Source organism: Ctenopharyngodon idella, unplaced genomic scaffold (genome assembly GCF_019924925.1).
Source record: "Ctenopharyngodon idella isolate HZGC_01 unplaced genomic scaffold, HZGC01 HZGC01CH26, whole genome shotgun sequence".
Classification (NCBI taxonomy): domain Eukaryota; kingdom Metazoa; phylum Chordata; class Actinopteri; order Cypriniformes; family Xenocyprididae; genus Ctenopharyngodon; species Ctenopharyngodon idella.
In genome coordinates, this window is record NW_026138717.1 from 145,868 (window position 1) to 158,586 (window position 12,719).

At 36.7% G+C, this 12,719-nt stretch overlaps 1 protein-coding gene and 2 long non-coding RNA genes across 6 annotated transcripts in view; 2 read left to right on the forward strand and 1 right to left on the reverse strand.

Annotated features, from left to right (window-relative positions):
- LOC127507970 (NACHT, LRR and PYD domains-containing protein 3-like) overlaps window positions 1–5,874 on the forward strand; it is a 45,493-nt gene extending 39,619 nt beyond the window's left edge. The window contains exons 9-10 of one of the 2 annotated variants that reach the window (XR_007928634.1): window positions 4,904–4,987; window positions 5,120–5,329. Coding sequence is in view for 1 of the 2 variants with exons in the window: in XM_051885394.1 (XP_051741354.1) it covers window positions 5,120–5,649 (530 nt within the window). In the remaining variant the exon portion in view is untranslated. Of the gene's footprint in view, window positions 1–4,903; window positions 4,988–5,119 lie in introns of both variants that reach the window. The other variant, XM_051885394.1, reaches the window with a different exon arrangement.
- LOC127507971 (uncharacterized) overlaps window positions 1–12,719 on the forward strand; it is a 123,323-nt gene that overhangs the window by 92,653 nt on the left and 17,951 nt on the right. The gene's annotated exons all lie outside the window — the stretch shown is intronic.
- LOC127507972 (uncharacterized) overlaps window positions 1–12,719 on the reverse strand; it is a 118,412-nt gene that overhangs the window by 86,510 nt on the left and 19,183 nt on the right. For 2 of the 3 annotated variants that reach the window (XR_007928636.1, XR_007928638.1), the window contains one exon: window positions 11,934–12,436. The exons of the other annotated variant lie outside the window; for it this stretch is intronic. This is a non-coding gene — a long non-coding RNA (uncharacterized LOC127507972). Of the gene's footprint in view, window positions 1–11,933; window positions 12,437–12,719 lie in introns of those variants that run through there. 3 annotated transcript variants of the gene reach the window in all.

Consider the following 12,719-nt stretch of genomic DNA (forward strand, 5'->3'; position numbering starts at 1 on the left):
AATATGAGACAAATGTTAATAAAACATTCTTATAACTAACCATTTACTCGATGTAGAAATCAATATGTGTTCGACAATTAAAGGACATAAGAAATGGATGCATATTTCCAGTGGTAAACACATTACCTGTTGAGTGTCATAAAGTGTCAGCTGAGGATCAGGTGTACAGATCTTGTGGGAGAGAGAGAAAAGGAGTTTAGGGAACATTAATTGCAGAATAACAGATAATACAGGTGAATTCATAGATTAACAGTTAACATGTGTGAGAATGTACTCCAGCACACAGTCCTCACTGGTATGGCTTTTTGTGAGGACAGTATCTTGTCAGCATGAAAAGTCAAACTAAGCAACGAATGGAGATTCTGCATCATTTTGCCAAAACTTAAATGGTACATATTACTTCTCTTGCCGATACTGCTTATCGATCTGGTACTTTAACAGTATTCTTATCTGTTCTTTTTGTTGCGTTTTCATGAAGAAAAAAAATTAACACTGCTTCATATTCCAAAATGTAAAATAAAACATCTATAGCAAAAGAAACTGCAATGTTTGAACAAAATAAAACATCTATTTGTAAATGCACCAGTGTGCATGCATTGTTTATAAGATACAATAAATACATGGAAAAGAGTACAAAGAAATGGACAAATACAATAAAACAAAGATTCAAATGAAATAAACAGTGCTTAACTTATTTTTCAGGAAGTCTACTAATATTACTGTTCATATAAATACAGCTTACTAGAGAAATCTAATAAGCAAATGTGAAATAACACTGCATTTTCACTTTTAAACGGATAGATCAACCCTTATATAACACTGAAGTTAAGACAAATAAAGTTCCTGCTGAGTGTCATTAAGGCTTGATGAGGATCACCAAACCATAAGACTGTTCTGTCTCAGAAGTCACCTGTGTGGATTCAAAATGAACTACTTTAACTTCTCCACATCAATGACATACTCTATAGGTAAACGGTGTTTAGATTAGTATAAATAGATTAAAGTTTTAGAGTACAATAGGCACTTTCAAACTCAAACATCGCTTAAAATCACAAAGAGCAATCATTTAGAGTAGCATGAATATCTTTAGGTTTACATAATATTTCCATTTGCAACATGGTTGTTTGGAGTTTAACCTATGTTTTATGACAACAGTGTTTTAAAACCTCTGACTATACTGGGAACATTCAAAACCACTCCATATGTTGAAGATTAATTTGCTCAGAAAACTATGCAGGTAAAAAAATCATTTCTGTAAATACCTTGCTTCTCCATGGCCAATCCCCATAGTTATCCCTTATCTCCTCCCCGGGACTGATGTCCTTTACTGCGAATGAGCAGAGATGGGGCTTCCGGTCCACAGTGATCGTTCTCATTTTACTGTTGGGGTTCTTGTGGTCATCATTCACAAGTCTGCCCAAAGAATCATCATCTCTGGCAGCATCAATCCTGAAACAGCAAGAACACAACACTAACTGCATGCTGTAATAACACTGACTGAATCTCATAAGTCATCGCAGGTTTCACTGAATAATTACATCATGTTTCCGGCCAGTCTTCATCCTAGTTCATCATTACTGCTACTGGAATAGAGTCAGAAAAAGCTGACTTTGTATCTCTGGTTGACCTGCAGCTTTGTACATTTTCCAAGACATTGTAAATGAGGTACTGTAATATACTTACCATATTATAGCGCAATTCAAAGAAAAATACTTCAAGTGCACGATGATAAACTCTGTGCCTTCTTTCATATTCTTGTTTATTAAGGACTTCTCCTCTGTATTCAACAAGGAAGTTCCCTTTTTGGAAGTGGTGACAACTGAACACTCCTCGACCTATCAAAGGACACGTTAGTCAGGAAAAGGGGCGAATTAAAACAATACTTAAACATGGGCCTGTGTTACCTTTAAATGCATTTATATATTTTATTATCTTTAAGGATGGATGAAAATATGCTGCTTCTTCTTTGGGTTTCAATTTGGTCCTCCGGGACGCTGTAGCTGCCGTCTCCTGCAAAGGCCACATGATGTTTTTAATCACTTTACAACATGACTTTTAGATTTCACTGACCTAATCAACTGTTTTACACCTTTATTTGTTATAACAGTAAAATTATTAACAATAACGATTATTATTATTATTTACATAGCAGGATGTAATACCAGGAAGTATCACTAGTTAAACAGTAAAAACATGGACCTTGTGTGTGTTTTAATCATGCTGCTTTCCTCTTTCTCAAACACACTGCAGCTGTCACTAAATTGATCAATTTTACTAACATACACACACTCTACAGACACCTACGCAACATTACTAACAGCAAACTAAAAAGGGTAATTAAAGCTTAAACTAGGACTAGTTAGTCACAAATAATGAGCATGCTTCGGGCTGCTGAATAATCGTCAGGCCTGAATTGCACAGGGACTGGATTATTGTGAGCCACAGACACACACACCACATAACGAGCATCAACTATACTGATTCACACGCCAACCTCATTAACGTTACCATCATTACACTGCCCACATGTTGACGGCAATAACGTGATTAACCAGTTTAATAATAAATTAAATCTCCACGCGTTGTGAATAATACAGACACGTGTCACCAAAGCTAACTTATAACTGCTAATGCAAATTCATTTGATAATCGTCAAATGAACTGTAGAATATTTCAAACTACTACCAACGTAATATAAAATTAATATTAAACCCGTTTTTAGACTTGAAGTGTAGCTGGTGTAATTTGATCTCAGTTCTCACCTGATGTTTGTTCACCTGGATGATCCGCGCGTGTCTGTCTCAGCAACAGGGAGTGGCGCGAAGAACAGATCATCAAAGAAGGCGTGGTGTTGTGTGATTATTCCTCTTTATTCGATTTATTTTAGTTTTTATTGTTGTTGTTGTTGTTATTTTTTAGGCAGTGTTATAAATATGTGGCAATTAGATTAACACACAGTGGTTTGACAAAACCCGAAATTATGAGGACTTCTCGCGATCAGCCAATCAAAAGCCTCGATTCCATACACGTGTGAATATGCATGAGGAGGTGCAGTACCATTGAGCCGCCTACAGGGGCGCTGTCTCGATGCACAGCTGACACACAGAATCAGATCATTGTGAGCTATGGGGACATGAGCTGAAATGTTGGTTTTGAGCTCCCCCTAGCGATAGAAGCACTTCTACATTGTCTGAATTATGAGGACACCGACCCTGTCCTCATAATACAAAATGTCCCTCTAGTGTGGCGTGTGTTCATATCAATGTCCTCATAAACCACAAAAACCAACACACACACACACACTCACACACACACACACACACACACACTCACTCACAGGCTTGAATTTAATTCAGCAGCGTTTATCCTGATTTACAAATGACATAAATATATGAGTGTAAATGATCTTTCAGGTCCAAGTATCAAGACACTCCCTGTGAAGATGAGACTGAACACTGTATGAATTTAAATGAATGTATTAAATGTTTGAATATCAATCTCAGTCAGATCAACTTCATCATGTTCCTCTAGGGGGCAGTAACACACACTTTTTAGGAGGCTTTGAGAGATTTCTCACAATAGTTGAGTTTCAGGAACATCTTCAGCATCACTTTTGACTCTTAAACCAACATCAGAACATCTTCTTCTCAATGCCACTGTGATCTTGAGCTTGGCTGGAGTTTAAAAGATTCTTATATTTATCTTAGTGATATCAGTGACGGTTCATAAGAGCTTATTCAGATTTGATTGACAACTGATGAACTCCATCAATCCTGATATTGAACTGAATGAACATTGAACTGAGCTGAATAATGACAGTTTCTTTCTGTAGAGCTGCTCACAGTGTGTGTGTGTGTGTGTGTGTGTGTGTGTGTGTGTGTGTGTCTGTGTGTGTGTGTGTGTGTGTTCAACAGACTGCTTCAAAGTGAACAAAATCAGATTAATGTTTTTTCTTCCTCGTGTTGTTTGTAGACGGTCTCTATCTGGGCTAAGCGCTAGCGCTACATGTTTCTACACATTAAAAAGGATTAAAACTCATAAACGGTGACAGTGTTCAGTTCTACAGTATAATACTTTTCAGATAAGACCATTATAATAATTCACGAGAATCTATTGAAAATCCTCGTGTCTGAATATCTGTCAAATATCAACATCCAAACCAACTCTGTGAGGGTCACATGATGTGCTGCACTTTGACACAAAACACTGATGAACAATGACAGACTCATGAAATACAGTGACAGGCTTTGATCAAACTTGTCTTTCTGCAGCTCTTCATTAAAATCACACCTGTTTTGATCCTCCATTTTAATCTGGAGCGTTTCTTCACAGCAGCTGCTCTTGGTAACAGACCTGAGAGTCGATCACCGAACTGATGGAGGCTTTAAGATTCACAACTACAGATGAGATTCTGTGAGAGAGGAGAAGATCCTAAATCAAGTTCAGATCTGAGACAAATCCTACATGAACTCGTCAGATCTGAACTCGAGATTCTGTAATAGATCCAGACCAGAGCAAAGCATGCTGGGAACTAAACATACACTGTTTCAGTTCAACACAAATATGAGGACCAAACCTGCAAAAACCATAAATAAATGAATAAATATATGAAGAAATGTAAAAAAAAAAAAAACAACAAATAAAAAACAAATAAATATACAAGGAAATGTGAAAAATAAAAATAAATGAGTATTTATACCTTTAAATACATGTGGAAATAAATAAAAGTGGAAATAAATAAATGAAAAAATAAATACAATTAATAAATGGAAATAAAGGTATAAATACTCCTTTATTTTTATTTTTTCACATTTCCTTGTATGTTTATTTAATCATTTATGTATTTTTGTTTTTTTACATTTCTTCATATATTAATGTATGTATTTATTTATTGTTTTTGCAGGTTTGGTCCTCCACACACAAATGATGAAGTGAACTTCAGTTTGACATGTTTAAGTGGATTTACTCAATTAAATCAGGACAGAATGTCAGTAATTGTGTGGTTTTAACTCATTTTAATGAAGTTCATTTAACAAGCAGCAGAAATCATGTTTACAGTGTAGATTAAAAGATGGACAGATTGATGATTCCTGATTGTGATGTGTTTTATCTCCATCAGATTCCCATCGGATCACTCTGGATCTGAACACAGTGAATAAACGCCTCCGTCTGTCTGAGAGCAACACAGTGATTACTAACACTAACACACCGCAGTCGTATCCTGATCATCCAGACAGATTTGATTATCGTCTTCAGGTGTTGTGTAGAGAGAGTGTGTGTGATCGACGCTGTTACTGGGAGATTGTGTGCAGTAGATATTATGGTGTGGATATATCAGTGTCATATAAGAGCATCAGCAGGAAGGGATGGGGTCATGAGTGTGTGTTTGGATTTAATGATCAGTCCTGGAGTTTGAGCTGCTCTTCTGTTGGTTACATATTCATACACAATAAGATAGAGACTCGTCTCTCTGTAGAGTCCATCAAGATCAGGAGAGTAGGAGTGTATGTGGATCACAGTGCAGGAACTCTGTCCTTCTACAGCGTCTCTGGAGACACAATGATCCCCATCCACACAGTCCAGACCACATTCACTCAACCGCTCTATCCTGGGTTTATGGTTTGGTCTGGATCAGTGAAACTGTGTTGATGAATCAGAACAGACTGACGAGAGATTCTACCCATAATGCTTTGAGCTCATGATGAATCAGTGACAGTGAGATGATATAGAGTCTCTTCATTACATTAATACTGAAATATCATGACACAATAAATGAGTGTGTGTGTGTGTGTGTGTGTGTGTGTGTGTGTGTGTGTGAGTGTGTGTGTGTGTGTGTGTGTGTGTGTGAGTGTGTGTGAGAAAGTGTGTGTGTGTGTGTGTGTGTGTGTGAGAGAGTGTGTGTGTGTGTGTGTGTGTGTGTGTGTGTGTGTGTGTGTGTGTGAGAGAGTGAGTGTGTGAGAGAGTGTGTGAGTGTGTGTGTGTGTGTGTGTGTGTGTGTGTGAGAGTGAGTGTGTGTGTGTGTGTGTTAATGACTCAAAATCACATGATTAAATAAATGTTGAAATATTGTAGTAAATGTTGAACTGCAGTGTACATGTATATTGTGTTATGTGTCGTTATGAGGAGCAGGAGTGACACTTAAAGATTTAGATCCACTATCCCACTGAAAAATAACATCAACAATCAATTTATCAATTTAATCATTCAAACATAAATGGACATTTTTAAATAAATACACAAATTTAAAACTGTTTATTTGATTCATGTAATAAAACATAGATTAATTGAACAATAAAAAGTACATTAATAAATCATTTTAAATCACTTTTTAAAAAGCATTTGCCAATAGCTTTTCTTTATCCATTTGTCAATCGAGTTAAAAATGCCATTGGTCAGGACACACGTGGAGCAACCAATCAACTTTCACCTCAGTTTGAAGAGCCAATCCTCTGTCAGTTGTAAATGTAACACGCGCTGTCATTGGACAGTGAGAACAACTATTCGTCAGAGCCGTTAAATGTGAGAGTTGCGACACTCCGCCTACTTCTCTACTATATAGTAGGAGAAAAGCTGTGGAAGTTTTTTCCTAACAAAATTAAAATGAAAATTCAAATGCTTAAAAAGATCAAATAATAAATCAAAGTTTCAAAACAGCTGCTCAAATGATAAATCAAATTCTCAAATGCGATTTCATTTCCTCATTCAGGGAAGCAGGAACTGTATCAATAATCAAATTAAAACTCATTTGATTTTTAATTTTCATTAAATCTATAATTCAGTGCTCAAATGGTAAATCAAATGCAACTGTCAATCAAGTAGCGTGGGCGGAGCTTTGAGGCGGAAGAGATGAAGATATGTGACGATGAGCAGCACTGCGGCTTTTCACGGTGTAATTTCAGATCTGCGTGCCCTCTCCAAGATGTGTTCTTGGGAAGATTTAATGACAATGTTGTGGAGTCAACAGTGGAATATCTCCTTGAGAGAATGGGGGAAATATCGCCCACTACAGACACCGAGATCAACAGCGTTGCGACTGCAAACCTGCAGGAGGTACTGAGGCAACTGCAGGTCAAAGAGTCAGAAGAAAGCCATTGCCAGAGAGACCGACTCAAAATATTCCAGCAGAAACCATCAAGACGTCTTTAATGAGAGGTGTAAAGGCTGCGGAAAGATTGTTTGGCGTTTCGGAGAGGACCATACGTCGTCGAAAGCGTGAATATGGAATAAGGTAAGTCACATATGGGCCATTCTGAGCGTTATCAATTATCACTCGTTTGCAGGGGATGCTGCGAAACAGTAGTTATGGGAGAAATGAAGCTTTTCTAAACTCAGAATCAGTTGATCCTTAATCCGATTCACCGAATGATTCACTAAAGCTCTTGAATCACCGTACGCTAGTGACACCTGCTGGTCAAACATTATAAATGCAGCGTAAACAAGAGCTTTTTATAAACGTGTTACAATACAAACGCTTGTAATGAAAGTGTAAATGTATCATCAACAACAAGAACACTGTACGTCTGATGAGAGTTTTTCTGTCAGAAAAGCTCTGCGCAGTTTGGTGTGAATTAAAGCCCTTCAGTTAGTCTGTAACACTTTACAATAAGGTTCATTAATTAAACATTAGTTAATTGTACTAACTAACATGAACTGACCATGAGCGATACATTTGTTACTGTATTTACTAATCTTTATTAAAGTTAATGAAAATACAGCAGTTCATTGTTTGTTCATGTTTGTTCACATTAAGTAATGTTATCAAGATTTTAATAATGTATTAGTAAATGTTGAAATTAACATTACGATTAAAGAGAACATTACGACATAAAGATTAATAAATGCTGTATAAGCTTAGTTCATTATTAGTTCATGTTACCTAATGTAGTTAACTGATGTTAACTAATGAAGCTCATTGTAAAGTGTCACCAGTTAGTCTTCATCTTTGTATCCAAACAGGTTTCTGTTTCTAGCTCTTCAAGGCCGGTTTCACAGACAGGGCACAGCTTCAGCCAGAACTAAGATATTTAAGCAGCTTTAATAAAAATGCCTCAGAAAAAACATTACTGGTGTGTATCTTGAGACAAAACAGTGGCACTGACATATTTCAAGATATTTTCAGTTAAGACAACTCAAATTAGCATTTTAGTCTGGGACGAAGGTAGGAATTGTCTATGAAAGCAGGGGTTAATTTACTGTAGTAGAGGCACTAGAAGTTAAAGGGGGTGTAATGCTATTTCATGCATTCTGACTTACTGACACTGTTGAAGAGCTGCATTCTCACGCTAAACATGGACAAAGTTTCAAAACACAAGCTAGACAGAGTATGACAGAGTATTTCTGTGCCAAATACACTACTTCCGGTTGTCTCTCTGTTTTTTGTATGGCCCTTTACTATGTAATAAAGGACGTAATTCCTTGTATAGGCTCTTCTCTCTGATAGGCGTGCGCACACACATCACCCAGAGCAAGAGCCGCCCATCAACACGCTTCGTTCGGGACACGGAAGCCGAGAGATTTTTCAACAATGTCTGTGTCCCAATTCAGGGGCTGCACCCTTTGAAGGCCGCGTCATTTAAGAAAAATAACCGTTAGAAAGAAATTACAGTACTATTTTACACCTCACAATGAATATCAGTCAATTTTACTTTTCTTAAATAAGACATCCTTGATGACGTATGCAGCCTTCAAATGAGACCTCCGGAGGACGCAGCCTCTGAAATGAGACGCAGCTCACTTTATAATTTTATAATGCATCTGTATTTTATAAATATGATAAAACTAAAGGCTTTTCTGAGATATGAAGGGTCCACTGCTGCTCTATAGGTACTCAAGATTAACATGAGATTGGCAGATGAACTCGCCATAAAACTTGCTTACTTGAAATTATTCTTACTAAATGAATTTGGAACTAGTTCCTGTCTTTGTGATGAATTGTTTTTCTTTTAATTGCCATACCATTGTTTGCCCATTACTGCAGAGAGTCTGACCTACACACAGACATATCACATGATGATCTGGACAGAAAGACATGAACATCTTGGATGACATGGGGGTGAGAAAATTATCAGGAAACTTTAATTCTGAAATGAACTAATCCTTTAAAGTGAAAGATAGTTTAAAAATGTAAATTCTGTCATACTTTACTTAGCCTAAAGTACATTATCACAGCACCACCTGACACAAGAAGTGAGAGCCGCTTAGAGCAAAGAGAAGAAAAGCATGTGAACATTTAAAATGGGTCATTATTATGACATCAGCATGAATGCAATACAATTATAAAAGTATTACAACTGTATACATTGAAAATATAAACCATAATTTTAAACAATTATAATTATATGCAAACAAGAGCTTGTATAAACTAATTTTAACACATTTTTAAAATGACATTTATCATTTTGAGTGACAATACAAGAGAGAAAACCATTTTAACTTTTTTTTTGAATTTTTTAATGTAACCATGTGACTGACCACATGAGCAGCGTTTTCCCATGTTCATAGGAACACAGATCTAACACTGTAAATAAAACACCATCTAAATGCACGAGATTTATCAATGAGGTGCCAGATGTCCACGTGAGAAACAATTACTGTCCGAATCGTGACAGAATTTACCTTTGAGTTTATAATCAATGAACAAAATGTCAGCAAACTAACTGTTCTGCCAACGGAAAATCTTTGCACAGGTGGAGGATAGTGGTCCATGGAGGAATAGATGGCTTCAGCAGGATGATTGTGTTCCTAAAGCTGCTACAGAAAACAGTGCTTCTGTTGTGCTGCAGTTTCATTGAAGCTGTGAACCGCTTTGGATTCTCCTCCAGAGTGCGATCCGATAAGGGCCGGGAGAATGTTGACGTGGCCTACTTCATGGTGTCCAATCGAGGGGAAAACCCACACTCCCACATCACAGGGCGCAGGGTCCATAACCAAAGGTTTTTTCCTTTTATCATTACTCAAAGTCATATGCCATTACGTGATTAAATCTCAGCATCTACAGTTAAGACTCTGGGGGGGTTTTGGACTGTAAAGAAATGCATATGTGGATTGAAAATATTCTATAATTTCTGCATGTTTTGGAAGAAATGCTGCATTAAAAAAATGCAGGTGTGCCAATGATCTACGTTATCACAATACATCAGGCCTGTTGTCTAAGGAGGAAGCATTTATGTTATAATTACAGGATCGAGAGACTGTGGAGGGATGTTTCCCAGCATGTTCTCCTGTCTCTTCCTTGATCTGGAGGCAGATGGCACATTAAATCCTGACAATGAGCTGCATCTTTTTGCTCTGCATTGGACCTATCTGCCACAGCTTCACAGGCATCTTGAGTTTTTCCAGGAGGGAATAATCATGAAATCAGAACAGCAGGCCACCAGTCTCCACTGCAACTCTGGACAAGCTTCCAACATATTCAAGATCCACACCGGGTGCTTTCAAATTAAGTTAGTTACCTGATAATCAACATTTTAGTGGATGACAGACAAGAAACTGAATTACAAAAAAATATTAAAGAAATAGTTGCAGGTTTGTTTTAGGGGGCTTACAGTCTAAACTTGCCCTTACACAAAATAAGGCACAATAAATGTCTTAAATTGGCGCATAAAGTCTTAAATTCATAAAGACATGACATTAAACCTTGCAAAAAAAATCTTTAACATTTGTCTTGTTTCCAATACAAATTTCTGAACATCTTTGAATAAAAGTGCATGGTAACACTTTACAATAAGGTTCATTAGTTAACTACATTAGTTAACATGAACTAATCATGAACTGCAATTAATGTTAATTTCAACATTTACTAATACATTATTAAAATCTTGTTAGCATTAGTTAATGCTCTGTGAACAAACAATGAACTCTTTTCATTAACTTTAACAAAGATTAGTAAATACAGTAACAAATGTATCACTCATGGTCAGTTCATGTTAGTTAATTAACTAATGTTTAACTAATGAACCTTATTGTAAAGTGTTACCAAAAACATTCACTTGTGGTGCAGTATGACAATATACAGTCATGGTTTCTGAGAAATGTATAGAAATTATGCGAGTTTAAAACATGAACAAATGTCAATAGGGTATGAACTTGTTTCCCCTTTAAATTATTTTTGAGCCCATCTGGCATACGATTGTTCTTGTATTAAATATAAATGCTTTTCATTTTGAAATTTCCAAACCTGTATGAGTTTCTTTCTTCTGTTAAACACAAAAGAAGAGATTTTGAAGGATGTTGTAACCAGACAGGTAGCCACTGACTTCCATAGCAGGAAAAATACTGTGGAAGTTGATGTCTGCCATCAGCTGTCTGGATACCAACATTCTTCATAACATCTTCTTTTGTGTTCAACAGAAGAAAGAAACTCGTACAGGACTGCAACAACATAAGGGTGAGTAAATGATGACACAATCTTCATTTTTGGGTGAACTATCCCTTTAAGCTACTTTTTTTTGTAAAATAAATTGAAAATGAATGGAGATTTGCTGAAGTAGGATTATTATAATTAATTAAATATAGAACCATTTCATTTAAAAAAAAAAAAAAAATCATAGTATCACAATGATAATTAATAACAATAACACTGACTGGAAGTTGTATTTTCAAACTTTGAATTATAACTCATTGTGACTGTGTAGACATTTACATTTCGAGAACCTGTTGACATTGTGTTCCCATTAATATACTCCAGGTGGATGACTACTATGGTGTGGACTGGGAAGGACCACACTCCTGTGAGGAAGAGGGTGTGAAGATCCCCGAGGTTCAACTACCACGAGAACTTACCCATGAGGAAACTGCAACCTTGCCTCGTCCTGATATTCCCTTCTTAAATGCTGTTCAAATTTACTACGACACAGTCAGTGTGATAAACCAGTTCATGTCATAATCACTGAAACTGTTTCCTCTTATAATAACTCCATGTTCAACTCTTGAGATCCTTGAATCCAGATTGTTTATTGATGAACAAATACATGTTTTCCTGATGCACTGGCTGTTCATTACATTTGATTAAACGAACAAATTTGTACAAATATTAAAGTACTACTCATTTAACTTTTTACATCAAATTTCAACTTTAAGTTACACATTATTTAACTTGCTACAAATGAAAAAATGAACATGAAGTTATAAAATCTAGTATTTAGTTTCATTTGAATAACATTTTTTCTCTCTCAATAAACAGTCCTATCAAAAGCACACTGGCTAACAGTTGAGGACTGGCCTCTTCATTTAAAAAGCCCAGGAACACACCATATGATTAAACTAATCCAAATCCACGTTCTCTTGTGGACACTGCTGCTTTAAGTCTGCCTGAAAGTCCATGTAGTGAGTGTCGTGAGAAGGCAGCTTTATTTTCTCACTTTAATGGAGTCAGACACCTCCACATAGAGATGTTGTGGGAGGATTGCCCGACCCTGCTCCATACCCAGTGCTGTAGCTGTAAAAACAGTGGCTGCACAATTTACAAAGCTGTGAAATGAGCCAGCTGACATCTGAAATTAATGTGGGGTAACTAGAGCCGGACCGATTTAACGGTCTGCCGATTTTATCGGCCAATATGAGCCTGTCGCAGATAAATCTGCATCTGCGTTTATGTTGCAGATATGTCACCGATATAAACATGTTCGGCACGCACTTGCACCGGTTCATCTCAAATCTGATGATGCATTTATAATAAGGTTGTGCACCTTTTATTTTATATCAGATTGTGCATACATTCG